Source organism: Nannobrachium achirus (genome assembly GCF_963921795.1).
Source record: "Nannobrachium achirus genome assembly, chromosome: 13".
In the NCBI taxonomy this organism is placed as follows: Eukaryota; Metazoa; Chordata; class Actinopteri; order Myctophiformes; family Myctophidae; genus Nannobrachium; species Nannobrachium achirus.
In genome coordinates this window covers 30,795,113-30,821,125 of record NC_137833.1, presented here as the reverse complement: position 1 = coordinate 30,821,125, position 26,013 = coordinate 30,795,113, and the positions used below count along the sequence as shown (strand labels likewise).

Sequence of the window (26,013 nt, the reverse complement as noted above, 5' to 3'; positions counted from 1 at the left end):
GGGGGAGCAATATGAAACCATATAGCGCTGTAAAGATACATCGTCTCAGCTTCAGTAGAGTAAAAGCCTTTTAAAATTCTCCAGCAATGTCGTGCCTCATGGAAAGTCTTGGCTATAAAAGTGGAACAGGAAGTGCTTTGATATGAAAATGTTTCTAGCGTTGCCCCACTTGTGGGAATGTGGGACAACTGAGGTAAAATAACAAATTACCTTTACAACAATCCCAAAGAGGAAGTTTCTTCTTTTCTTATGAATTGACAACTGAGGTAAAATAACAAATTACCGTTACAACAATCCCAAAGAGGAAGTTTCTTCTTTTCTTATGAATTGATGTATGCACGTAAGTGCCATTTTGTTCTTTAAGCAGGGCAAATAGCTGATTTTGCAGATGTCTGCCTATGACATGCCCAAAATGGGGACACCAGGGCTAATGTGACATTTTCATTCCACTACTGTGAATTGATAGTACTCTTCCACATTAAAGTGTGGGTTGAGAGCAGCTCCTCTTGTTTTTCTGTTGTCTCTTCCTGACAGTGAGTGAGATCAGTCAGCTGCTCAGAAATTCAGTCCCTGCAACTTTTCCTGTCAGTGGGGCAACCAGCCTTCCTACTTTGTACTGTATTTGTCAGTTTGTGATTCACATTGTGAGCTTGTAGATCAGCTATATCCCATGTTTTGCACAATACTACTTGTATGACAAAGTATAAAATAAGGCTCAACCTACAATATTAGATTGGGGAAAATATGACTGATCTATGCTTTCCTCCAAAATGCTTTTTACAGCATGCAGGGAAAACACCATGAATGAATGTATACAATGTCAGCAAATGGTGAAAATTGGGATGTCTCACATTTTCAGCTTATGTACAATGACTTAACATGTATAGCGCTACTCCAAACAGACAAGACTAAAAAAAAGTCTTGTGAAAGGTTTTCAATATTATCGGTAATACGCATTGTGCTGAACTGCATGTGTAAAGCGGTCAACATTGCTGGAGAAAATGTTTAGTGTTATCGTCTCTTTTTCTCTGTTCTCTTTCACAGAAAGAAGTTAGATACTGCGACATAAGTACAATTACAGCAAGCATGGGGTGTAATAAACAAAACAAACACATTTAATAAAATAAAAGACATTCAAGTACAGTAAGATTTTTGCATGAAAATACAAAACTACACAAAAAAAAGCATTAAAATCAAATCAACATTTTCTTAAAAAAAAAAAAAAAAGCTGAAGTGCTAGGTTATTCCCCCCTGTACGTACAGTATACACGAGCTCAACAGTTGCCCAGTGATGGAAGCATTGTATTGGAGCTTATGCCTCCACATGAGGAAAGAATGCCTCTTACGACTGAGCGTGTGTCCACAATGGGTCGGTACATTACTGCAATATTCCACGTTCCACTTCTCAAAAGGCAGGTGAGCCTGATGGCTATTGTCCAACATGCCCCGCGCCCTGAGTCAACTAGAATCTGCTCTCCATCCAGGAGTCCTCGTCTGAGTCAATAAATTGCAGGGAAAGAAAAATGAGAGAACTTCCTTTTTTAAATGTCTCCTTTCAGCATATTTTCGGGCATAAGTCTTTTTTTTGTTTGTTTGTTTTTTAAAGCCACTTCATGGGTTCTGTTAAACTGAATTTCATATTTTTGAAGTTTGGATTTCTTGCTCCAAAAGCAGGTCTTAAGAAATTAAGTCTGTGTGTCCATCACCGTTGTAGCCTGAAGTCACAAGTTCAGTTGTGCTGCAATGTGTTGGACTCTATAGGAGGAGCAGAGTCATACAATGTGTCCGTGTCATGAGTTGGCTCTCCTGCTAACGTGCATGGGTTCGACAGCGTCCCAGCACCACAGTCGCAGAAAAATCTGCAGGGAAGAAAAATAAATGAAGTTAATACATTGGTTCTCAAAGTAGAGTCCGGGGACCCTCAGGGGTCCTTGGGGGTTCCGAGGTGTTCCCCGCAAAATGTGTTAATACAGCAATCATTTTAACCACTTTATCGGTTATCTTGAAAGTGTTTTAAAAATTATAACACAAATCTTTTCTGGGGGTCCCTGGCACAAAACATTTTCGGATGGGGTTCTGTGGCCAAATACATATCGACCTTGCACGAAAAAGTTTGAGAACTACCGATAATATATAGAACTTGAGGCTTTGTTCAGACTGCAGACAAATCCCATTTGTTTAAATCTTAACACATTAGATGCCAGGGGTTTGGCGTGCACACGCAGGATTGTCCTCCAAAAACAGGTAAAAACACCTAAAAACACCTGGCCCCAAACTAGGAAATAGAGATAAGAAGGAGATCTCCTTCTTTGGCGTCAAATATACAAGCTTAAAGGTCTTTACACACCAGGCACGTTTATTTTGTGACTGATTTAAACTTCTATTTGTCTCATGAGTACATCCACACAGTTGGATGCATGATAAAGAAAACTATAAAATGCCAAAACGAGGCTGATTTTTCAACACAAATCAAAGCTGAACATTGCTTGACTGATGTTTCGATGTGATCATATACTGTATGTGCATCTGCTAATTATATGACTTACCTGTCATGCCTGATGAACTCCACGTCGTGTCCTTGGTGGCACTTTTTGATGCAGTTCACACAGATGGCGTTGCGGTCTGTTGTGTTACAGGTGTGACACCTATGGGAACAGATCATATCAGTCATGAAACAAAAGGACCATGAGACTCGAATACAGATCACACAGCTTTGACTATGAGTATCAACACAGATAATTACCTGTAAAAATCGTGCATTGGATAGCTGGTGTAGCTTGAAATCTTGTACAGGCACTGACCTCTGCTCACAGCCTTTTCTATGGCATCTTGATTGTTCATTATTTTGTTATCTGGAAATGGGAGAGAAGAAAAATGTTCTGAGCTCTTGGAACAAGCAATTCATCAGTAGCGAATGAAATGTAAAAAATATTTGTGACTAAATGACATGAGCATTAGGAAGGAAAGTATTCTATTAAAGGAAAACAAGAAGGAAGGTATTCTATTAAAGGAAAACAAGAAGGAAAGTATTCTATAAAGGAAAACAAGAAAAACAATTACTTTTAACCAGCTAAACTCTATTATCAGTTGATCTGGACTCCCCAGAGCTATGTGTTCTGCTTATTCTTCCCCTCTACATCAAATCTGAGCAGACCGCTTGTCTGCGAACAACTCGTTGTGTTGTGACGCGCTGTGAGCTTGTTGATCTGCCATTTTCGCCAACGTAAGCCCAGAACAGGGACACTAGTAGTGTTGATGTCGTTAAAAAGATCAGTGCAATGACTGCCAAAGGATTGCCAGGTCTGCATACTACGTAGGTAAAGGATGATGGAAACTGAATGACACCATTTTCTGCTTCGTATTCTTTTTATTCAAATTGGTTTGCTTTGTCATGTGTATGGAGTGTACATGCTGACGTGGCTGCCCCCATTATTGAATGCTTTAACTATTGAAAAATAGCAGATATACAAGCTCACAGCGCGGCACCGAGTGCCGCGCTGCGAGCTTGTAGATCTGCTATTTTTGGAAAGAGTCGTGAAAATGTGTGCAAATCGAACATTTGTAACTCAAATTTTGCTTCTGGGTGGTCCCTGGAACTAAATATTTTGAGATGGGGGTCCGTGGCCAAATACATATCATTTTGGGGGTCCTTCACATGAAAAGGTTTGAGCACCACTGACATAGTAGTCTCTCAAGAACAGACTAATGAGCTCCAGTTATGTGAAAAGGACCTTTTCTTTGACGATGGCAGGCCAGATTGCTGACATGGAAACATAGGTTTTTCAAAAAAATCTTTCAAAAGACGCTTATAGAATCGTGTCAAAATTCTAATTTTCACGATTTTTCAAAAATAGCAGATCTACAATCTCGCAGCGCGGCACTCGGTGCCGCGCTGTGAGCTTGTATATCTGCTATTTTTCAATAGTTAAAGCATAAAATAATGATACACAATATAGTGTACCCGTTCTGAATGGGTTTTAAAAATGTATAAAAGAAGTAGTAAAAAAAGATACTAAAATACGAAATACCGAAAACAAGTGTGGTACTGTATCTAGGGAATCTGACACAGGAAAACACACGAGGAGAGGACATGTATCTGATCAAGGTACTACTGGCAGCCAGCAAAAAAGCAATTACAAGATTGTGGTATAAAGCTGACCCTCCGAGTTGTGAGCAGTGGCTGTGCATTGTGGAGGAAATATTTGTAATGGAGAGATTTACACACAAACTCAGATTGCAAGAAGACCTATTCCTGGAGAAGTGGGAAAAATGGACTGTGTATAACACACATCAGGATGACACCATCACTGAACTTTGAAAAGGACTGAAAACAGACATTTGAAATGAATATTGTGAACCCTGTACTTGTATGTATGTGTGAAAACTGCAAATAAAGATTTAAGTTTAAAAAAAAAAAAAAATGTATAAAAGAATGTGTACAAAAGTTACCTTTCATCGTTACGTTGACACCAGATGCGAGAAACAGCCCCCCAAAGCGGTTGTTGAAAATCTGATTGCCCTCTAGGGTTGCTGTGGCATGGTTTGTAATCTCAATACCTAAATACAGAAAACAGTTTAGAGTCCAGAGTCTTTAACTTCCAACAGGATTCGATTTTAGCCATTCTTTAGTCAAATAATAATTAGTCAGCATGCCGATTGCTGACACAACCCACCTGCAGCGAAGCCATCAAATATCCTGTTCTTCCGGAGGATGGGATGGCTGTTGGTGCTGATCAGGACCCCTGCCTGGGCATTTCTGAAGATGTCGTTCTCTTCTAGCAGACCTGAGGGCAGACAGAGGACAGAGGCTGTCATCCCATTTCTTTCCGTTGCGAAATAACCTCGCATCACTAGACGTTCCACCACGGAGGAAAGTCTGGTATTCGTTCTAAAACTAGCCGTGTGATCCGGTTTATAAAAAATAAATAAAAAAAAAACATTGTAGTTCTGGTGGGTTGGTTCTGGTTGTCGTCGCATTGTTTTTGTTCCTCACATAATGTGAATCAATTAGTTTAGTCTCGCTAGTCGCACCGCAAGTTAGAATAATGTTAATTATGATGTTAAAAACGGAATCGATTTATTTTAAGACATTGGGCTAATAGTGGTGGCATGAAGTCACTGTTGTAACACATTTGTAATTAGTATCCTCTCGATGTCTCATTTTGCCAGTCAATGATCGGTAGGTAGCGACACTCACCTCTTCCTCCGTTGAATATGCAGATCCCGCCATCCCGGCCGTCATGGATCTTGTTCCTCCGCAGAGTGGGATTGCTGTCCGTTTTGATCCAAACTCCTGCCATGGCGTTGTCAAAGATCTCATTATCCTCTATGAAGCCTAAGCCTGAAAAACGCACACACAGATCCATGCTTCAGCATCGGGGAAGGGAGGAGGAAATGCCATTATGACATCCTCTGTCTGTAGAGCTTTATGAGCTGAAGACAAAATAGGACTTAGGGTTAAAGCTACAACCCGTAACATTCATGTTCTACCCAGTTCATGTTCTACCCAGGTCCACCGTGCGAGCAGCAACGGTTGTACTGCTGACTGCTGAGGAATATGACCAAAAAGTCTTGTTTAGCTAGGGGATGAATTGCATTTTGAGCTTCATGCAATGCCCCTCGTCAACCAGTAGTGGTCCTACCAGACCACAGGATATACATAAATGTTTTCAATAGAAGAGCCTGTAGATTTTCACTGAATGTTTGCCTCAGAATAAAGATGCCAGCATCCATGTGCTTAAGGTTAAGCCTTCTTCTCACCAGAATTGTAAACCAAAATGCCACCATTCTGTCCTCCCCAGATCTTGTTCCGTCTGATTTTGGGGTTGCTGCCAGTCCTGTCAAGAGGGAAATACGAGATATTATGGGCTGTGTGATACATGTTACGAATAGAGCCGAATGGTTAAGCTGGTTGCACTGCTGCATCTCTTCGTTGCGTTTTGGAAATCCGCAAAAAATGTTTTTCAGGTCAAGGACAGAGAGATGAGAGAGAATGAGAGAGCGCAAGGCACCCAGTTGCGAAAATCGGAAAAAAATCAACCCTGGTCCGAAAATAAATAAGAAACGGGCGGCAGTGTGAAAACGTGATTGACATAACATGAGGTAGATTTATTTTTTATTAACGTGCCCCGAAATCCGTTCTGATATTCAGCCGAAAAAAACGCAGCAGTGAGTAAAGACCTTTACTGCAGGTTTTTTCCATTTTGAGGATCAAAATGGAAACAATCCTAAAACATTCATTTATTTTCAACTCAGATAAAACTAAAACAAACATTTGCCAAAACACAAATAAAAGATAATTATCATCATTACTATTTCTAGATGCTGTATATCAGTTGGATAAGTATTTACAGGAGACTGTTGAATTCCACAAACCTAATTTGAACCCCAGAATACATGTGATTGTAGATGTCATTGTCTTCTAGCACGCCATGTCCATTGTCATAAAAGTAGACACCAACCTGTTTAAAAAAAAGAGCAAAAATAGCAAATTTAGCTGATATCCTAGCTCAAAACACATGACAATGCAATACATTGAGAGCTTGTATCCATCATTTCCACTATTTTCAGTACGACAGAGTACATGCAGATCATGTTATAAACGCACCCAACATGCACCAGACGCCAACTCGTTCAACCAAAACCACAACAGGAAATATTTGTTCAACTTGACTTGTGGGTATATTGAAGCTAGGCGCACTTTATATGCAATATACATATACGCCCTGATGCAATATGCATCAATTCTATGTGCCAGTCTCATTTCACACACACAATTATTTGTCATTAATGTGACAGAAGAGAACACATTTTATTTTGCCAGTCACAATACTTTATGTCTTCAGTGTCGGTTCACATTTTCTTGTTAGTTAAAACATTGTCATTCCAGGTAACCGAATTTATAAAGTGTAGGTTGCATTACTTTCTTATGTATTCAAATACTTTATGCACAACAATGTAAAACATACCATAATCATATTTTGCAATGGACAGAATAAATGTAGATACGGAGAGGTATTTAGTGATGCAAGTAAATGTAATGCAACTAAAATCATAATGGGGCCACAACATGCATATATTTTATTTACACTTTACTATAACTTGCAGTAGGTCTTGGAAAAAGTGAAAAAGCTAAAGAGAGGCTTAGACTGTAGGTTGTCACTTTACATTCATTTCATATTAAGGCTAATAAGTTATACTGTAGTACAATGGCGTCACTTGTCAAAAAGAACTGATCTACAACAAAGTGAATGAGTCGTTCACTTTTAGTTGTGTAACAGACTATAAATCAAGCTTCAGACTGGTTAACCTCTCTCATCTGTGTGTGTCCCTGGTTAATATTCTCTCATGAACTTTTTCTTGTGTGTGTGTGTGTGTGTGTGTGTGTGTGTGTGTGTGTGTGTGTGTGTGTGTGTGTGTGTGTGCGTGCGTGCGTGCGTGCGTGCGTGCGTGCGTGCGTGCGTGTACCTGCTTCCCGCTGTGTATCCTGTTTCTCCTCAATACAGGTGTACTCCCCGTTGTAACCCACACTCCTGCCAGTGTGTTACTGTACACCTCATTCTCCTCTATTACACCTTGTCCCTTTTCGTGCTGCGGGACACAAAGTGTTACATGTCAGTAATATGTATGTTAACACACCATGTACAATATATTAAGTATTGTGTGTGCATATTGCTAACCATAGTAAATGCTCACCACATATATGCCACCATGCTGTCCGTCATGGATCTTGTTGTGCCTGACAATAGGACAGCTGTTTGTCCGGATCTGGATTCCAGCCAACGCGTTGCCGTAGATGTCGTTTCCCTCGATGAGGCCGCGGCCGTCACCGAAAATGTAAACGCCACCTTGGTTGCCATTATAAATGGCATTGCCCCTGTGTTTGGATAAATCACAAGACATTTCAACACCTCACACATCCCTTAGCCTTCATCCACTGACGCGCCATTTCTGAAGTAGCCAATCATTATTTTTGAAACATTTAAAAAACTGATTAAAAATAAATACATTTCCTAAACATGAAAGTGGTTAACCACTTGTACCCACTATACTTAAAAAAGAAATCCTGAGCTGGCTCTGTACTTGGTCTGCTCTTGTTTCCTTCTACACCTTGATCTCTCGCCAGAAATGGCAGATCTACAATCTCACAACACGTCCACACAACAGGACACGTTATGAGATTACTTGTCTGACAAGCGTTTCCCCAGGAATGGGGATGCTAGGGTTCAAAGTGTAACTGACAACATGGCGTTGTGAGCACTGACCTTATTGTTGGATCGCTATTGGAGGTGATCCACACCCCAGCAAAGTTGTTTGCATAGATCTTGTTTTCGATGAACTGTCCACGGCCCTTTTCGTGCACGTAGATCCCCCCCGTTTGGCCGTGGTGAATCTCACAGCGGACCACCGTGGGGTTGGCGTACGCCTTCACCTCGAAGCCTGCTATGCGGTTTCTGTGGATGTTGCAGCTTTCGAAGTAACCCTGAAAAATGGGAGAAATTTATTTTCAGTAGAAGCTTATTTGTCCAGACTGTCATAGCTTCCTAAAATGTAAACAACTGTATTTTTTTGTAATCAAGTATTAAGCAGCTGAACATGGACTTCAGATAAGATTAACACCCTTGTAACCTCTGTGCCCAGTCACAAGCTTTTCTATGTATTTTTGTTTGCAATATGTGAATTATGATGTGCTTTCTTATTTTCTATTTATGTACTGATTTATGTTCTATAACAAGCCATTTAAGTTACTTGATGTTCATGTTATGAGTCATATGACTGGGCTGTATAGTATTGCTGAGGTGGGCAGTGATTGGAAAACCCCGCCCAAGACTCACTCACCTATCACTAGACTGAGTTGATTGGCACTCAGAAATGTTTGTGGCACCTGCAGAGTGAGGCTCTGGCAGTCCAGGGGCAAAGAGAACAGTGAGTCAAGTCTAATCGCAATTATTTTACATAATCGCAATTATTTTGTCATAATCGTTTCCACTTTGAAAAATGACAATATATTTTCAAAGATGTTCAACAATAGTGGAAATAGCAGATCTACAAGCTCGTGACGGATTGTGAGCTTGTAGATCGTCTATTTCCACTATCAAAGTATAAAGTTGTCAAATAGGTCAGTAATTTCTTTGTATATTTAGTCATTTCACCTGCCAAGTGCAATTTCAAAGCCTAAAAGCCAAACAGAAATGTAATTGTCAACGACAAAAACATAATTAAATCGTTAATCGCAATTATTTGAGTGACAATTAATCATCATGTAAAATCAAATGTCATAATTGTGACAGCCCTAGAGGAAAGAGGATATTCCTAACTATCCCTAAGTTCTTGCTATTGGATCTTATTGCATATACCACTGGATGAAGTGAACTTTATTTCTATTGTGGATTATTGGATTTCCTGGATTACGGAGGGACTGTGTGGATGAGTTGGAGGGTGGTAAGAGGACACTGAGTTGCAATACTCACTGCATAGATAGACTTGGAATTTGTTTTCTTTTGGACATTTTATATAGATTTTGGATTAAAGACAGTACCAGGGAACTTAACAATTAGCTGCGGAATATTTTTCCCCCAAGAGATAGTTTGTTTATAATATATATATGGAGAGAGATGATTTGTATGCCTTTATTGTTAGTATAGTAGGTTGACAGGGAATTGGGAGAGAGAGATGGATGGGGAGTGACACCCTTACGTCAATTCAACACATCAAAATGTAACATATTCAACAGAAGTACTCCCTGTTAAAACTCGCTTTTCACCGTTCTTTTCAACTTTCAACAGGACTATTCTAATGTTAAACTCTCTCTTCAGTTCAAAGCAATTGTCTGCCATCGGTCTCATGCCCGTATTTAGCCTTCGATGGAATTTACCAGCAGCTTTGGGCTGCAAACACAAATACAGGTTTCCCACACTTTTTCAACAATTAATTTTCAAAACTTTTCCAGAACTTTTCCAAAGTATTTGACCCCGTTCCCAAGCCTCCAGCAATCATATAGTGCAGTGATGAGGCTATACACCAGAGTTCTATCAATGCACCGGGACAGACTCGAGCAAAGGTGTCAAGTGACAAACAGATCAAATCAAACTTTATTTATAAAGCACATTTTAAACAACAGAAGCTGACCAAAGTGCTGTACATGGTTGAGATAATCAGAGCATCAATAGCGCACAGGCAAAGAAGTACATCGTAAAAAACACATAGGAGTTCAGGCTCATACCACATACATACACACATACTACGCTCTGATGTAGTGTTGATTTCGTCGACTAAAACAAAGACGAAAAATGTCTTTTTTTTTACTGACTAAAATTAAATAAACTAGATAAAAACTAAGCTGATGACTAAAAATAAGACTTCGAATGCTGCATTCACACTGAGAGAAGCCAAGCTAACGAACGTTGGCTTGGTAATTCAATGTAATGTCTATGCAATCCAGCTTTTAAAATTTCCAAGCTTTTTTTTCAAGCATGGACATTTTAAAAGCTGGTTTGCATAGAGATAATAATAACAATAAATAATAATACATAATTAATAATAATAATACATAATACATAATAATACACAGCGTGCCGTTGTAGTACATGTGCTTGCAGCCACTGGGCTGGTGGTTCAGACCAGACAATGTTAGGCTGTACTGGGATAACCAGGTGTTGTCTTGTTGTAGCCTACTGTACTGGGTTGGTTGAACTAGAATCATTGGTTCTATAACAAGTTGTGGTCTTGTACTGTATTCCTTAACCCATTTAGGCCTAGAATTAGAAGGATTCAAAAGACACTTATAGAATCGGGTCAAAATTCTAATGTTCACGACTTTTCAAAAATAGCAGATCTACGAGCTCGCATGAGCTTGTATATCTCATCATCAGTTCTCTTGCTCGGCGTCGGGGACGACGTCATGCGTAGAGCCAATCAATGCGTAGAGCTTGTATATCTGCTATTTTTCAATTGTTAAAGCATAAAATAATGATACACACAATGTGTACCCGTTCTAAATGGGTTAAAATTGTGTTTTTCATCAAAAGGATAGATATGTTTTATATCATTTACTGACAAAAAATGTAAAGGGGTAAAATAATTGTCCCGACTAAAACTAGACTAAAATGTCAAACAGTTTTTGTCAACTAAAACGAGACTAACTAAAGAAAAGGCTCGACTAAAACTTGACTAAATAAAGACAGGATGAGGTTGAATGATGTGATAAAAACTAACACGGGTGATTGAAACTGGACTAACATTAGTTAGTCCAGAAAAAAAGTGCCTCATAAAATTAACACTACTCTGATGCCTTGACAGCGTGTCGCAGGTTCGAATCCCGATCTTGACGACCTTTGTTGCATGTCACTCCCCATCTCTCCCCATTTCCTGTCAGTCTACTGTCCTATCAATAAAGTTGTACAAGTCCCAAAACAAAAATAAATACATAAATAAACACATAGCAGGATCAGGCGAAATTAAAAGCCAGAGAGAATAAGTGGATTTTTAGAAGGGATCTGACGGCCTCGTTGGACTGGGCGGATCGGATGAGGAGAGGCAGATTGTTCCAGAGCATGAGGGGCGCGGCAGCGAAAGCGCGGTACCCTGAGTCCTTTCGTTAGTGTTGAAAGTTGTTAGTAGTGATTGGTCGGCAGACCTCACAGCTCTGACTGGGGTGTGTCGGTGCAGGAGCTCGGTGAGGTACAGCGGGGCTAGACCATTTAAAGATTTAAAAGAACCTCAAAAATATGACAGGGAGCCAGTGAAGTGAGGCCAGGACAGGGGCGATGTGCTCACGTCGTCTTGTCACGTCGTCAGATCTATAAGGCGCTAACAACATATTATCACGGTGAAACATACAGGCGTATGTTGCAAATCTATTATTTTTGTCACACAACATCCTGTATACATTAGGCCACACGTACAGTATTTCAGGTAATGCTACATATGTTTACTTTTTCACTAAATCAATAGCTAAGGCTGCAACTAACGATTATCTTCATTTTCAACAATAAAGACAATAAAAATGTATTCTTCCTTCAGAAATTATATTTCCATATTTTCCACAGCTTTCGTGACACATTTGATTAAATAAAAGTAAAGCCATTTGTCAAGCTAAATTGTAACATCTCTAACTCAAATATCTCTAATATAAATATATTATTATTCATTCACATTTTATTTTAGTCCAGTGGTTCTCAAAGTGGATTCCTGGTGTTCCTTTAGGGGGTCTAAATTGAGTCTACTCTGAGACCTTGAAATGTAAAAGTTTGAGAAACACTGTATCTACTATCTAGTCATTTAATGTTGATTCTTTAATCCTGCACGCAGGTATACCGGTGTAGATGTATTTTCTTGGCTTTAATGTGCAGGGCTAGCCTGGTTTCTATTTACTGCTCAGCGCTCAAATCCGGTCTACAGCCCGCCTACTGTATCCGGTAATTACACACACACACACATACAAGCACGTAGTATTTCCACCCCAGACCGGATCAGCAGCCTGCTAAGAGAATTGATCCCATCCTAGCGTTCATGTTTCTATGGCGCAAATAGAGCAAATAGATGATTAATAAGACTGGACCTGACTAGTACTGAACGGGAAATATATTCCGCAGTGGAAAGTCTGGTGAAGAGAAGTTAATTTAAAATATTAACAGCCAAGACAACTCATTCTGCTACCGGCAGGCAAGCTCACAAGCTAACTACCAAGGCTAACACTCGATCTGCTTTCTCTTATTAGGCTCGTTCATTGTGCTCGTGCTCCCGTACCAAACAAAGTCTGCCTTGCAATGTTTCTAAGTAATTGTTTGTTTTGCTTTGTTAAGAGTGAAATGCTCCGAGCTTTTAGATGTTTTGGGACGATCACGAGACAGTGCTACACTGGATGGACGCCGCCATTGTGCAAACTTTGTTGTGATCTGCGGTCGCTAGTGTGCATGCGGTACATGCAAACAGTAGCCACGGGAAGAGAGCCGTCTCATCTCGTAGCCGTATAAGCTACATTTAATGTCTGAAAACACCTGCGATTATATAGATATATAGATATAGAAAATCGATAATTAAATTCGTTGGCAACGAATTTAGTCATTGATTTTTATCGATGTAATCGATTCGTTGTTGCAGCCTTATCAATAGACAAAAGAAATTATATCCAAACATTTGATTAATTCCAAATCTTTTCCAGGCCTTTTTTTAATTTCCAGGCAGGAACCCTGCAAATAACCAGACTCTTACTTTTCTACATACTGTACACACAGCCCAACAGGTTTCAACTTACCATGCCATGATCAAAAGTGAAGACACCCACATCTCGGCCATGGTGGATATGATTCCGTCGTATTATAGGGTTGCCATGGTTTTTCACCCAGATCCCAGCCAGCGCGTTGTTTGAGATCTCATTGTCTTCATAAATGCCCTGAAAATGCAAAAGAGCTGAAGTCAGAGGTGTTTGATCTTTTTTTATTTGGCCATGTTGTCCTATACAGTACAGTTGAGCATATGACAGTGATGAAATGCTTGGTTATAACTACATGTACTTATACATTGTGTACCTATTACTTAACGTTTTGCATCTGTCTGAGATCAGCATTGAACTGAAGACTATAAAGTGACTGACCTCACTCTGTCATTCATCGTCAAGTACAACTTTAAGTGGAGGCACAGAGGTTAAATGTAGGTAGGGTCAGAAATGTCAGCTTTCTGACCCTACCTACATTTAATCTGCGATGACGCTTTCAAAGCTGCATTCCTGCACATTTAAATTTAATTCTCAACACAAAAATTAGTTCCTCAAATTAGCTTTGCTGATCCCTCTGGCTGACACACATACCAACAAGTGGTCAACTCCATTTATAATTCAATGGTTTTACATCTCTTGTAATTTTTATGGACAAAGTTAGAATTTGTCTTTATTTGCAGACCAGCTTCTACAGAACACATAAAGGCGTATTAGGTAGAGAATATGATAGGTGATCCAGTTACTAAACAGAAACTAAGTGCCATTGTTTTCAGTACAATTTACAAAATCAAAGTGTGGACATGATTGAAACAGATGCAACTCCTGTCCTGTGTAACTAGCAAATCATGAGTGATTCTAAAATACATTCATTGACCAATCCATTCATGAGTTAACTAAATACAGTCAAAATGGTGGACATTTTGCAGCATCTCTCACCTGTGCATGATCTGTGATGTAAAGGCCCACATTCTCACAGTCGCTGATGTTGCAATGCTTTATTGTGGGGCAAGCACCCTGGCCACTAACACAGACAGCGGACCCAACTGAAACAGAGAGATCAAGACTTGGAAATGCAACACTAAATCCGTGACACGCACGTTCTTCACCAAGATATTATGAAAATATCCATCCGTAAGACGTCAGATCACACTAATGTCATGGCAAAATACAGTAGCGGAAATCTGGATAGCGTTACCTGTGCATGTGCTGCGTATGATGCAGTGATCAATGATGGGGCTACAGTTGACTGTAATTTCCAAGCAGTGATGTGCATTGTGGTGCTGGGCGGATTTATCATCAGGATTGAACTACACGAGACAGACGAGCATTTATCATCAATATACTTGTAATATTAACAATAAAATAATTCACAAGCCAAGCTGACATAGCATGCATGAATAGAATTAATAAAAAACAAAAGACCAAAGATTGCCATATGGCCTACAACACTGCTTCCCAAATACTGGCTCGGGCCCCATTTGTTTCCTACATTTTGTCAAAACATTTTCAAAAAACATTCCAACCAAAGTGTAAGATTCATGAATGATTTTTCTAAGCAATTAAATTAATAATAAAAAAGAAAAGTTAAGTAGTAGTGAAAATAGCCGATCTACAAGCTTGTGACATGTTGTGTGCTTGTAGATCTGCTGTTGTCACTAATTTGGGTCCCAGACAAACATTTAATCTCTCTTTTGGGTCTCTCGACCTGAAAGGTTTGGGAACCAGTGGCCGACAAGGTTATTTGACGTGGTTGTCTCACCCTTATGGTCATGTATCCCACGTATGCATCCTCGGAACCTTCCATGAACACAAACGTAGAATCTCTGGTATTCTCAATGACCACCTTGTCAGCTACTTTTCCTGGAGCTGTGAAATGGAGACACGGTTAAATTAGAGACCAAGCCAACCACATGCATAGGGAAGTGAGGCTTCAGAGGAAGGATATTATAGTTAACTAAAAGTAAAGACTTGAAACTAGGTGTGAAAAATAGTTAAATAAAAACTAGGTGTGACAAATATAGTTAAATAGAATTACAAATAAAAACTAGACTTTAGGAAATCATTTTCCCTTTAAACTAAAACAAATAAAAACTCAAAGTAAAACATCTATAAACAATGAAAACTAAACAAACCAACTGTGAAAACTAATCGAAACAAACTCAAGAAATTACAAAAACAACATAAAGGAATAAATAAAAACTACAGTAACTCCATACCTGCTCCGATCATTGTAATTGGCGACTCGATGTAGATCCATTCATCGGTGTAAATACCAGAGTGGACGAATATCAGACCATCAAAGTGGGCCTCCTGGACCCCTCCAAGGGCATCCTCGATGGTGTCATAGTACTACGGAGAGACAATTCAATTCAATGGAGCTTTATTGGCATGAGGAAACATACGTTTACCTTGCCAAAGCAAGTGTCGAAACATAGATGTTGTATACAAGGTAATAAAGATTTTTTGAAACAAATAGCAATCTTTTGCAGTCACTTTGGCATACAAAAAGCCTCGGATTTGTGCACTTAAAAGGTAGCAGCTCTGTTTATATGTGCAGCAGAAACATATAACAAAGCCTGTGTAGATTGTTGAAAATTGTTGTGCAACACATTGTGAGCTTATAGATCTAGATTTGCCATTTCACTTACAAGCATATTTTCCCTTCCCTTGTATCTGGCAGGATTACTGTAGAAGTGTTCGGCAAAGCCTGGTTTAACATGTGCTCCTTTGTACTGTGAAGAAAAATAGTTAATTTAACACAAGAGGCACAAGAGGGAATTAAAGGGATATTCCACTTTCAACAGGGAGCAGTGGTAGGGCCTCTCTCCACATACACACCCATTGTAACTTCAAACTCCATTTTAACCATGATAGATTCATTAAAAACACCCATTATTTTTTCTGGTGACTCATAATACCATCCTAATACGTGAGCAGACCGTGTTTTTTCAATAATGTTTTTCATTTATTTTTAATAATTATTTGGGAAAATGGAAAAAATGAAATACAAAAAAAATATTATTAAAAATAAATGAAAAAAGTTATCGAAAAAACACGGCCTGCTCACATATTAGGAGGGTAGTATGAGTCACCAGAAAACATAATGGGTGTTTTTAATGAATCTATCATGGTTAAAATGAAGTTTGAAGTTACAATGGATGTGTGTGGAGAGAGGCTCTGGGCCTGGAGGGCCTGGTAACATTTACATCAAATATCTAATTATTGAATCAAGCTAATTAAAAACTGTTCAGGGTGTTCATAAAAGCCTGATTAGATGATAAAATTACCAAAAGTTTTTTTGAAAGTGAAATATCCCTTTAATAGCCAGGCCATACTTATATTGTCTTGATATAAAGCTGAATAATTACTTTGATTACAGAAGCCATCAATAGATCTTGGAATAAAGCTGAATATTGAATTCAATTACATAAGCCAAAAAGAAAAAGAAAACAGCAACAATGGCAAATAACAAGGACCTCCACACTTCATACTATCAACATTATGGTCACTAGGGTTGCCTTTTAACATAACATCAGATGTATTCACACAGAACATTACTGGAGAAAAATTCAGTAACACTTACTTAAAAGGTCAAGTCTACAATGCATTATAATCACATATGGATTATAATGCGCTTATAAAGCATTATAACAAAAGACGAAGATATACTACAAAAGTTTGTTGTTTGTGCGTGTGAGACCTTTAAATGTGTACAATAGTGAGGGTCAGTGGACACAACAGAGATTGCATACCAGTTGCTGAAAGCTTTCCTTCCAGGGGTTTGGCGGTTCATACTCTTCTGGGTTAATCTGGAAGAACTTCCCTGCCTCTGGGTGCATCATGGGCCGTGTGTACTCAAACACTTCCATGTATAACCTCTTCCTGCAATGGAAGATATGGAAAAGTACATTTAATGAAATAATATCACAATCTATGTTCCCTTAAAGCAGGACTTTAACAAATTGAAATGAGCAATTAACACTTTTTTAACCTTGAATATTCCCAATGAAAAATGTCCAACATCTACGTGAGTCTCTATAGGTAGTCCTCAGAACAATTATTCTCACCAGAGGATAGGATCATTGGCCAGCTCACTGAAGCGCTTGCACACACACGCAGCACGACACAGGTCCTGCTCTAACAGGTACGAGAATATCTTCAGCACCACCTCGTCTGGAAGCTTCTCCTGTAGATACTGCTCTGCTGGAGCGGCTGACGAGTCAAAATAGTAAATAATCATGGAATTAGAAAAATATCAATAGGGACATGGATTCTCCGGGGAAATAAATATATATATATATATATATATATATATATATATATTTATTTTTTTAGGTGCCAAAACCGACCAACTTTCAGAGACCAAAACAACGTAGAATTCATGCGTTCAGGGTTGGACTGCGCCAATGCTTAATTAATCCATTTCAATTATTTGTGCTTGCATTGCCTTCATGATCTGGAATCCAGGTGGTTACTGGTTACGGTCTGGTGAGTAATCTACAGTACATCACAGGTCAATCCATCCATCCATATATTCCTTAATTACCTGGCAACTCTTGGCACTTTCCTGAAACTCTAGGACGTTTAGGCCGATGTCCAAAGTTGTCAGTGGTTGAAGTGGAAGCACCCTGCAGATAATGAATTATGTTTAAAAAACAATGGAGGCATTTATGTTCGAGAACTAGAAATATTTCAAACCCTAAATCTACTTTGTACAGTAAGCATTTATTGGCCATGTTGTTTGCTGCTGTAGGTGTTAAAAAAATGTTGCACCTCCATGTTTGTCTTTGTCGGACACACTGTTCTCTTGGGTAATAGAGACTTTCTTCTAAGTTGGTAGGGACTATTCTGAGCTCCTGGACCGGATTCTTCTGCGACCATATCTGCAGGAACGTCCTCATCTGAAAATGGGGGCAAAGAAATTTAACATTAGTTTACAAAAACCCTTTCCAAAGAAATTATATTTGAAGACAGTTACACCTGCATTTATGTTTTTGTCCTATATTATATTCAAGTGACTCTGCTGTGGCACTGGAGACCTGAAATGAGTACAGTTTATTGTGCATTTAATATTGAAATATATTTCATGTTCAGTCACATACAGTATATTTATGTTATATCAGTGCTGGGCACAGCAGAACCCACACCAAAAATAAATTGTATTTCCACAACCTGTTACCGGTATTTTCTTTCTCCTCTGCAAGGTGGAGTCTTTTTATTCTTCTAATCTTGCAAACCAACTACACCGATCAGCCTCATATTGCTTGTTTTTGTAAATTATTTACATCAAATCCACAATCAGGATGCATCTGATCTTTTCAGATTCAAGTCAAGTCTTACTCAAATATGAAGTTCCAAACGGCTCTAGTCTGCCCTCCAATACTGACATCATATTGATGACATCAGTCTTGCCCAAACACTGGGTTCCAATCTGCCTAAAGGAAATGTGCGATCCACTCAGAGTCCCTTTATCATTGGCAATCTATTAACACACTGGTTCTCAATGTCTGGTTCTGGGCCCCCCCAGGGGTCCAAAAGGACCCTTACGGGTTTGTAACTCTGGGTGTAAGAATGGAAACATTTGCCAGGCTCAGTCAGTGTAGCCTGACAGCGTGTCGCGGGTTTGAGTCCCAATCCCTGACAGCCTTTGCTGCATTTCACACCCATCTTTCTGCCCCATTTCCTGTCAGCCTACTGTCTATCTTTGGGACCCAAATCTACACTTTAACTCTGAGTGTACAAATGGAAATTTACAATCGATTTGTACACTCTGAGTTAAAGACCCCGGACCCGCAGGGGTCCATTGGGACCCCCCTGTGGTCCACATGCAGACCAGCGTATTAACACTCTTAACAGACTACAGAGACCTGTCTTTCAGTGCAACTGTCGAGAACAAGGTTTTGAACCATAAGCTGCTTGTTGTCCATATTTCATCCAATTAAGGGCCGATTCATACTCAACTCCACTTTTAGAGACAAATTTATTTTGGTTCGCCTCTGTCCAAACTACAATATGAAGTCATTCAGAGGTTCGGGGAGGCGGGTACCGTCATTAATTCGGCTGTTCGGTGCCACCAAGATTTTGTGACTCTCTGAACCCAAACAAAATAAATGTGGCTCTAAAAGTGGAGTATGCATCGGCCCTGACTTGTGAGTTTGTCATAAACTTGTCAGTAACATGCTATTATAACACAATGTAACAGTGCTACAGAAGCAATTGCAAAATAGAATTCATCAAGGCAACCTTAACATTTTCACAATTACCTGCTTTGTGGCCGGAATTTATTCACAGATCACATCAAGAGGGGGTAGTTAAAATGAAGTAATCTCTTCATGAGAAAAATACAACTTTAAAAATGCATATCCAGTGGCAGGACTGGATACCCTCTCCTGAGGAGAGATGCAAACGCTGCTTGTTGCTCTGGTTGCATGGATGATTCCCAGGCTACTAGACAGGTAACCACTACAAACAAGGTTATGTATGGCCAACTGGCCCAGGTAAAACCAACTCAGTTGCACCTTACCAAATATGACAGGCTACCAAACAGTGTAAAGATATTTAAACTTATAGCTCAACAAGCATTAAATAATCATCACTACTGACTGCAATAATGATTATCATAGGGCATGAAATGACTGAGGAAGATGCAGAGCATCGAAACGTCAGTCGTTTTTGTACTAGCACCTAAATAAAAGGCTTTTATTGTCCAAGCTACTCCAGTGTCTCTCTCCTCTGCATCATTCTTGGACACAAACCTATGTGAAGATGAAACCCATGCGAATAACACGTTTCAGGAAAAGATGGGGAGAGCTGTCATTTTTGTGACCCCCCATTTTTGAGTGATTACATTGGGTGGGGGCACAGCCGCACAGGTCTGAGAGCATTTTATTTCTAATCCGTTCTGTTTATCAATCTAAATAAGGTGTGGAGGTATCTACCTTTCTACGTTAACAAGATACATCTGTCCTTTGCTGATTTGTCCCCTTGTTACACTCTGAGAAATGATTCTGCGGCCGAGTATATGGCACTATTAGAAAAAGTTATATTTACTCAATAAAATCACTGAATATCACATATGTGATTGTTTGAGTAGGTCACACCAAACGAAATGAGTAAAAATCCAACTGTTCGTTTTGAGTTAGATGTACATATATTATTTGAGTTAATTTCGTGAGAATAAATTAGTATTTGACCAACTGATTTTATTCATGAATTATACTCAATTTGTTTTGGTAATTTTCCTTCATAATATTTGAGTATGGAGTACTTATATGGATCAATTTAAAAAGACCCTTAATTATTATTCATTCCAACTAAATAATCTTTCATCTCTCACAACAACCTAAACAATTGAGTAGATATGACTAAGATTCAAAATTGTACACAAGGGTTCATGGGAAAAAAAAGGGTTCATGGGAAAATTCTACTGGAACATTCTGTCAACAAACAGCAGCAGCAGCAGCACACATCTTTTTCAACAAGAGACCTGGAGAGTGTTTGCAAATATTGGTAAGTAGATTTACTGTATCTTTGTGCATATAGGCTACATAAATGTATTGGGTATAACTTGTGTTCTTTACAAAGGTTTGCAGCTAAGGTCACAGTGAGGGTAATGTGCAAGCCCTCTAGTCATGACTTTTTGCATTTATTACAAGCTATGCACAGCTGCATACAATGGTGTGTACAATGAAGATAAAATGCACAGGTAGGCCTACATATTATCTACATGTATCTATTATGGTGTTCAATGAGGATTACATGTGTAAAAGACTTGGAAAAAGTATGAAGTAAATAAGCAACATGATTATACGGTATTCCTTGATTTTGGTTTGGCCAAGTAATTATTGGAATCATAAATTGACTAAGCCTCACATGGTGTCAGTTATTTGAATTATTATCTTTTTTTTTCTTCAGAAATGCTCAAATGACCAATTTACAAGTACAAGATTGTGTGCTGTAGATCAGCTATATCCACTATTTTTTGAAGTATACAATTATTATTATTAACTATATCCCTGTAAAATTGGGTTGCAGATATTAAGCATTAGATGACATGATGTTGTCAGCCAGCAGACATCAAGGACAGTTGGCCTGCCTTGTTAGATGTTTACAGAAATGGTTACAGGAATTAGACCTGAATGTGACAGACATCTTGTCATTGTAGTCACTTGTATACCCTAGCATCCCTATCCTGGGGGAAAATACAGATCTATAATCTCACGTCTTCTTTTTTACTCTCTTCCCCTCATCTCTGTCTTCCAGGTTAGTGCAAAGTTCAGGATGATCACCACACTGAATCTTGAGCCAAAATGTATGGCAATGTTGGACTTCTATACCCCCAAACTACTGTCCATGTTCCAGTCCAAGAAGGGCAGTTTGGGCACAAATGAGTATTCTACTTCAGGTATGAAACTTTCATTTACTCTAACTGCTTTAATTATATTTCACCTGGCTAATGACAATAATTACTACATTCATTTATGCTAAACTCATCTTTATCCCCTGCAACTCTCTCTCCTGATTATTCATTTCTAAATGTATGTCTTAATAGCTACTAAGGACAGTCTCCCAGCTTCCGTTGCTAAAACTGGGTTGTGGAAACAATTGTATTGCCAAAGTTTATGTTAGTTTATGAAACTGCAGTCATACTTTTTCTTTATTGTTCAAATAATTATGTTTCTATTCTGCAGAGAGGAATCCCCAATCAACGAACACGAGAGGTCATCATCCGATGTCTCGTCGACCATCTGGAAGAAGAGAGTGTCAAGATCAAGGACTTTCAAGTTAGTAAAATATTTTTTTTGACGTTTTAATGTGATCGTGGATGAGACCATCACATGCAAAGGAACAGCATAGTGATGTCCAGAGAAGGTTGTGACATTGGCTGAATGGCTGTTGCATCCGTTGCATGTCTGGTCCAACTTATTCAAGATTATGCCCAGGGCTGCATGTGTGGAGACAGCTAGGATTGCTCAATGTGTGTCTGTGTGTCTTGTAACATTTAGCCTGAAAGTGAGCTCTAAACAATTATCTTCACAATGTGTGCAGGAAGGAAGCTGCTGGTGCACCTGTCAGAGTAGAAGAGAAGTTGACAGAGGTGATGATGAAGAAGATGAAGATCTACCTGCTGCAGAACCAAGAGGACTCAATGAATGAACCTACTGATGTAGGTATTGTGATTAAGGGCATCACTGCCCTCAACAATCTTGGGGATCTGCTGCTATCTGTTGGGACTGTTCTATGCCTTTAATCTGAGATACCCCAAGAACCTCAGATATGGTCTTGAGATGTTCCAAAAAGTACTAGTTGAGTTGGATCCCGGACACCTTTCAGCCAAAGTTCAGAGACTGAAAAAATGTCTGCTTGCCGACTACTGTCCAGCAAGATGCTCTCAGAACGTGGGTATAACCAACTGAAAGTGGATTTATTGTCAAAACAGCATTTTTGCAATGGTATTTGTTGCTGATAGTAATTAGTTCATGTAAAGTGTTTGTTTCTGGTGCATTCGAGTCATAATGCAAACAGGTCAGTTTAGCATATAGACATTACACGTGTGCATTGTCAATATGTTTAAATGTTGAGCTACTGTAAATGCTTATTTACTATTTCATATTCCAAGTTGTGATTTCCTTTCATGCCAAATGGCCTCTGACTGTCTTTTTTAATGTATTTTGTGGTTATGACTTACTGTTTATTTGATGGGCTCATTGTTCTTATGGTGCATAATGTTTGACAGACTGCTTACTTACAGTATGCACAGTTCAATTAGAGGTACTTATATACAGTATTGTGAACACACACTGCTCTTTAGTAAACTTTAAAATTTTTAAAAGTGTCAGGGATACCCCTGATCATTATCTTTAAACATATTGTTTTTGCAGGCATTGTTGCATGTCATTTACATACTAAAGTATGTTGAATGTTCATACTTGATGTGGTGTTACAATGGTCAAAATGAGTTGATTAAAAACATAATTATCTGCATAATTATTTCATGTGTATTCATTTGACATCATGTACTCCTGGAGTAAAAGGTAAAGTAAATGAAAGGGGTAAAATGGTACTATATGAATTAAATCAATAAAAGTAAATGAATAGAGTAATTGTGACATATTTGTTTTGTTAAATCATACTCTAATATTCAATTAGATCTACTTAATATTTCAATGTATTTACTTGTAGTCTTTTGTGGCATTGACTGAATCATTTAATTAAATCTACTCAATTTCTTTAGGTCATTGTACTCAATTTTAGTTGTTAATAAGTACGTAAAAGTTTTGGTTACTTTTACTCAAATTAATTGAGTTTCATTTACCTGATTTCATATCAGTAATATTTACTCAATATTTTTGAGTGTAAAAATGTTTCACCAATAAAATTGAGTAGAGCCTAGTTTTTGTTCTAAGAGTGTATGAGGTTGACAGATGCGTGTTGATACAAGCAGGCAGAGGCAGCAATTAGGGAAAAAATCAGTTCAAATATAAATGCGTAATTTCAGAGACCCTGATCAATGCATGCCAACTAACTGCAGATAACCAAACCGTTAACAGCCGTTATAATATCCAAACCCCCTCCTAAATAAGATTTGACCTGTCTTCTTCCTTGACAACAAACAAGCTAAACAACACCACAGCTGGCGTTAGCTCTACTACTAGCCTCGTTAGCACTGCTAGCACATAAAGACGCTTAGTAGGTTTCCAGTGAGCCCCGCTTTATGTTGCCAACACCATGGCGTTTGTTTGCATGGCTAGAACTCCAACAACTGGTCTGTGACAGTGACATAACGACGACCATTTAAAACAGACGCACTAACTGAGACAAACGGGAAAAAGTCGGCGCAATTAAAGAAAGAAAAGCAAAACAAACAAAGCGCGGCCTGACTGTTTATTAATGTACACGAAGCCTCGGTGTTTCCTGATTGTGGCGTTCACAACAAATCGGAGCTTCGTTCTCGCGACAGTTGGAAAAAGAACCGACCTACAAGTCGACGACGCAATTGGCAATTAGAGGCGTTGTCGGTTTGTAAATCTGTTCTTTTTCAACTCTCGCGAGAACGACGCGTCGAGGAGCCCACCGTTTATATTTTTATCATTTTATGCCACTTTAAAATCATTGTCAAAACGCCAGACAGTTCCAACAAAAACGTCCACTGTTTCTGTTCATATCGTCGCATTATACACACGTTATAATGACATTGCATAGGCTATACACGCGTTATAACATACAGAGACATGTCATACACACAACCGCTCGAAAAAAGAAATAAATAGCTTCAACGTACGAGCCTATTTCCACCAGAAGTATCATACATATGTAGTACTGTTGGGGAAAATGACGCATTTTCGATTATCTTTCTTTTAATGACGTATATAGCTATGCAAAAAATAAAAATAGGCGAAAATACGTATTTCTTTCCACCCCACGTCAATAAGAAGCGAGCAGAGAAGAGATAGGGGGGGGGGGGTATCCGTGATCTCTATCCTATAATAAGACAGTGGTTCTCAAACTTTTTCATGTCAAGGACCCCCAAATTGACACTAAATTATTTAGCCCGCAGACCGCCATATGAAAAGATATGCATGCCAGGGAGACCCCATATGAGAAGATTTGTATGGCTCTCTAGCAGTGATTCTCAACCATTTTAATTTCAGTTTGACATGCATTAGGCAGGCTATACGGACCCCATTTAATGGCATTTCTATCTCTGAGACCCCAATAAGATCAATGTTAATTTAACTCTGAGAGAACCAAAAGGACCAGACCCATAAGGGTCCATTTTGTTATTTCATAACTATCATGTAGCTGGAGACCCCCTGGAACTCCCTCAAGGACCCCTGGGCGGGTCCCCGGACCCCACTTTGAGAACCAATGCTATATGGAGGTGGTGGTGGTGGTTGTTGTTGTTGTTGTTGTGTACCAACCTCCTCCTCTGTCCTGGTGGTTCCTCTCCGGCTCAGGCTGCACCGGGCAGCGCGGCCTGCTGCTGCTCGACACTCGCCGTGCTCTTCTGCTGCTCGCTCTGACGGAGTTCATTTAGCGGCCCAGCCTGGAGAGAATCTGGAAGAAATGATCTCTCGAACAACCTTCTTCTTCCTTCAGCAGAGAGAGAGGTGAGGTCGTCGATGAAGAAGAAGAAGGAGCTCGACACCGCGTCCAGGACCATGCAGCAGCAGTGTTATGTTTTTTTCCTAAACAACATTGCGCTCTCTCTCTGTTGTTGTTTTTTTCCCCGTGATTTTTTTTTGAGGAGGAAGGAGAAAGATGAGGAGGAGGAGGAGGAGGGAACAACAAATGCTGGGCTGCTGCGGCGCCTCCTCTTCTTCTTCTTCTTCTCGTCGTCGTTGGTTCTACCAGTACTAGCTCTGTTCTGCTGCAGGAGGAGCCATAACACACAAGGAGGTAGAGGTGCGACGTTCGCGAACGAATCGAGTCTTTTGAACGGCTCTTTGAAATGAACGATGGGATCCCTGACGGTTCGCAGTAGGGAGCCGTTCCTTTCTAAAGAACCGTGGTGGGAAAAGTACAAAAAATCTTTACTGAAGTACTAGCCTTACATTAAGACACACCGGTAGTTGCTTCTGCTTTGCTGACGTCTATGGCTACCGGAGCGTCTTACCGTCTTTGAATACACTACCACTGCAGGCTCCACTAGATCTCATCTAGTTGCTCGACACATGCACTAATGAAAAATATAAGACTACGCCAGAGTTCTCATATCGCTTACCGACTCTGGCGGAAACTGTTCACAATGTAATAGTCCGTTGTTTTCAATAAAAATGCTTTTTACCAAGTCTATG

The 26,013-nt window shown here is 39.3% G+C and overlaps 1 protein-coding gene across 1 annotated transcript; it reads right to left on the bottom strand.

The window, feature by feature from the left end:
- Positions 1-1,092: 1,092 nt before the first annotated feature.
- fbxo11a (F-box protein 11a) lies at positions 1,093-25,520 on the bottom strand. The gene is made up of 22 exons (XM_080739819.1): positions 25,138-25,520; positions 17,990-18,117; positions 17,763-17,844; positions 17,284-17,428; positions 16,969-17,098; positions 15,865-15,948; positions 15,433-15,565; positions 14,976-15,082; positions 14,412-14,523; positions 14,153-14,259; positions 13,256-13,393; positions 8,265-8,482; positions 7,696-7,876; positions 7,468-7,590; positions 6,376-6,461; positions 5,761-5,837; positions 5,198-5,341; positions 4,674-4,784; positions 4,450-4,557; positions 2,744-2,852; positions 2,547-2,645; positions 1,093-1,859 (listed from the first exon to the last, which is right to left on the bottom strand). Exons 1-22 carry the CDS (start codon positions 25,247-25,249, stop codon positions 1,730-1,732), a joined length of 2,664 nt encoding a protein of 887 aa, XP_080595945.1. The 5' UTR covers positions 25,250-25,520; the 3' UTR covers positions 1,093-1,729.
- Positions 25,521-26,013: the final 493 nt, after the last annotated feature.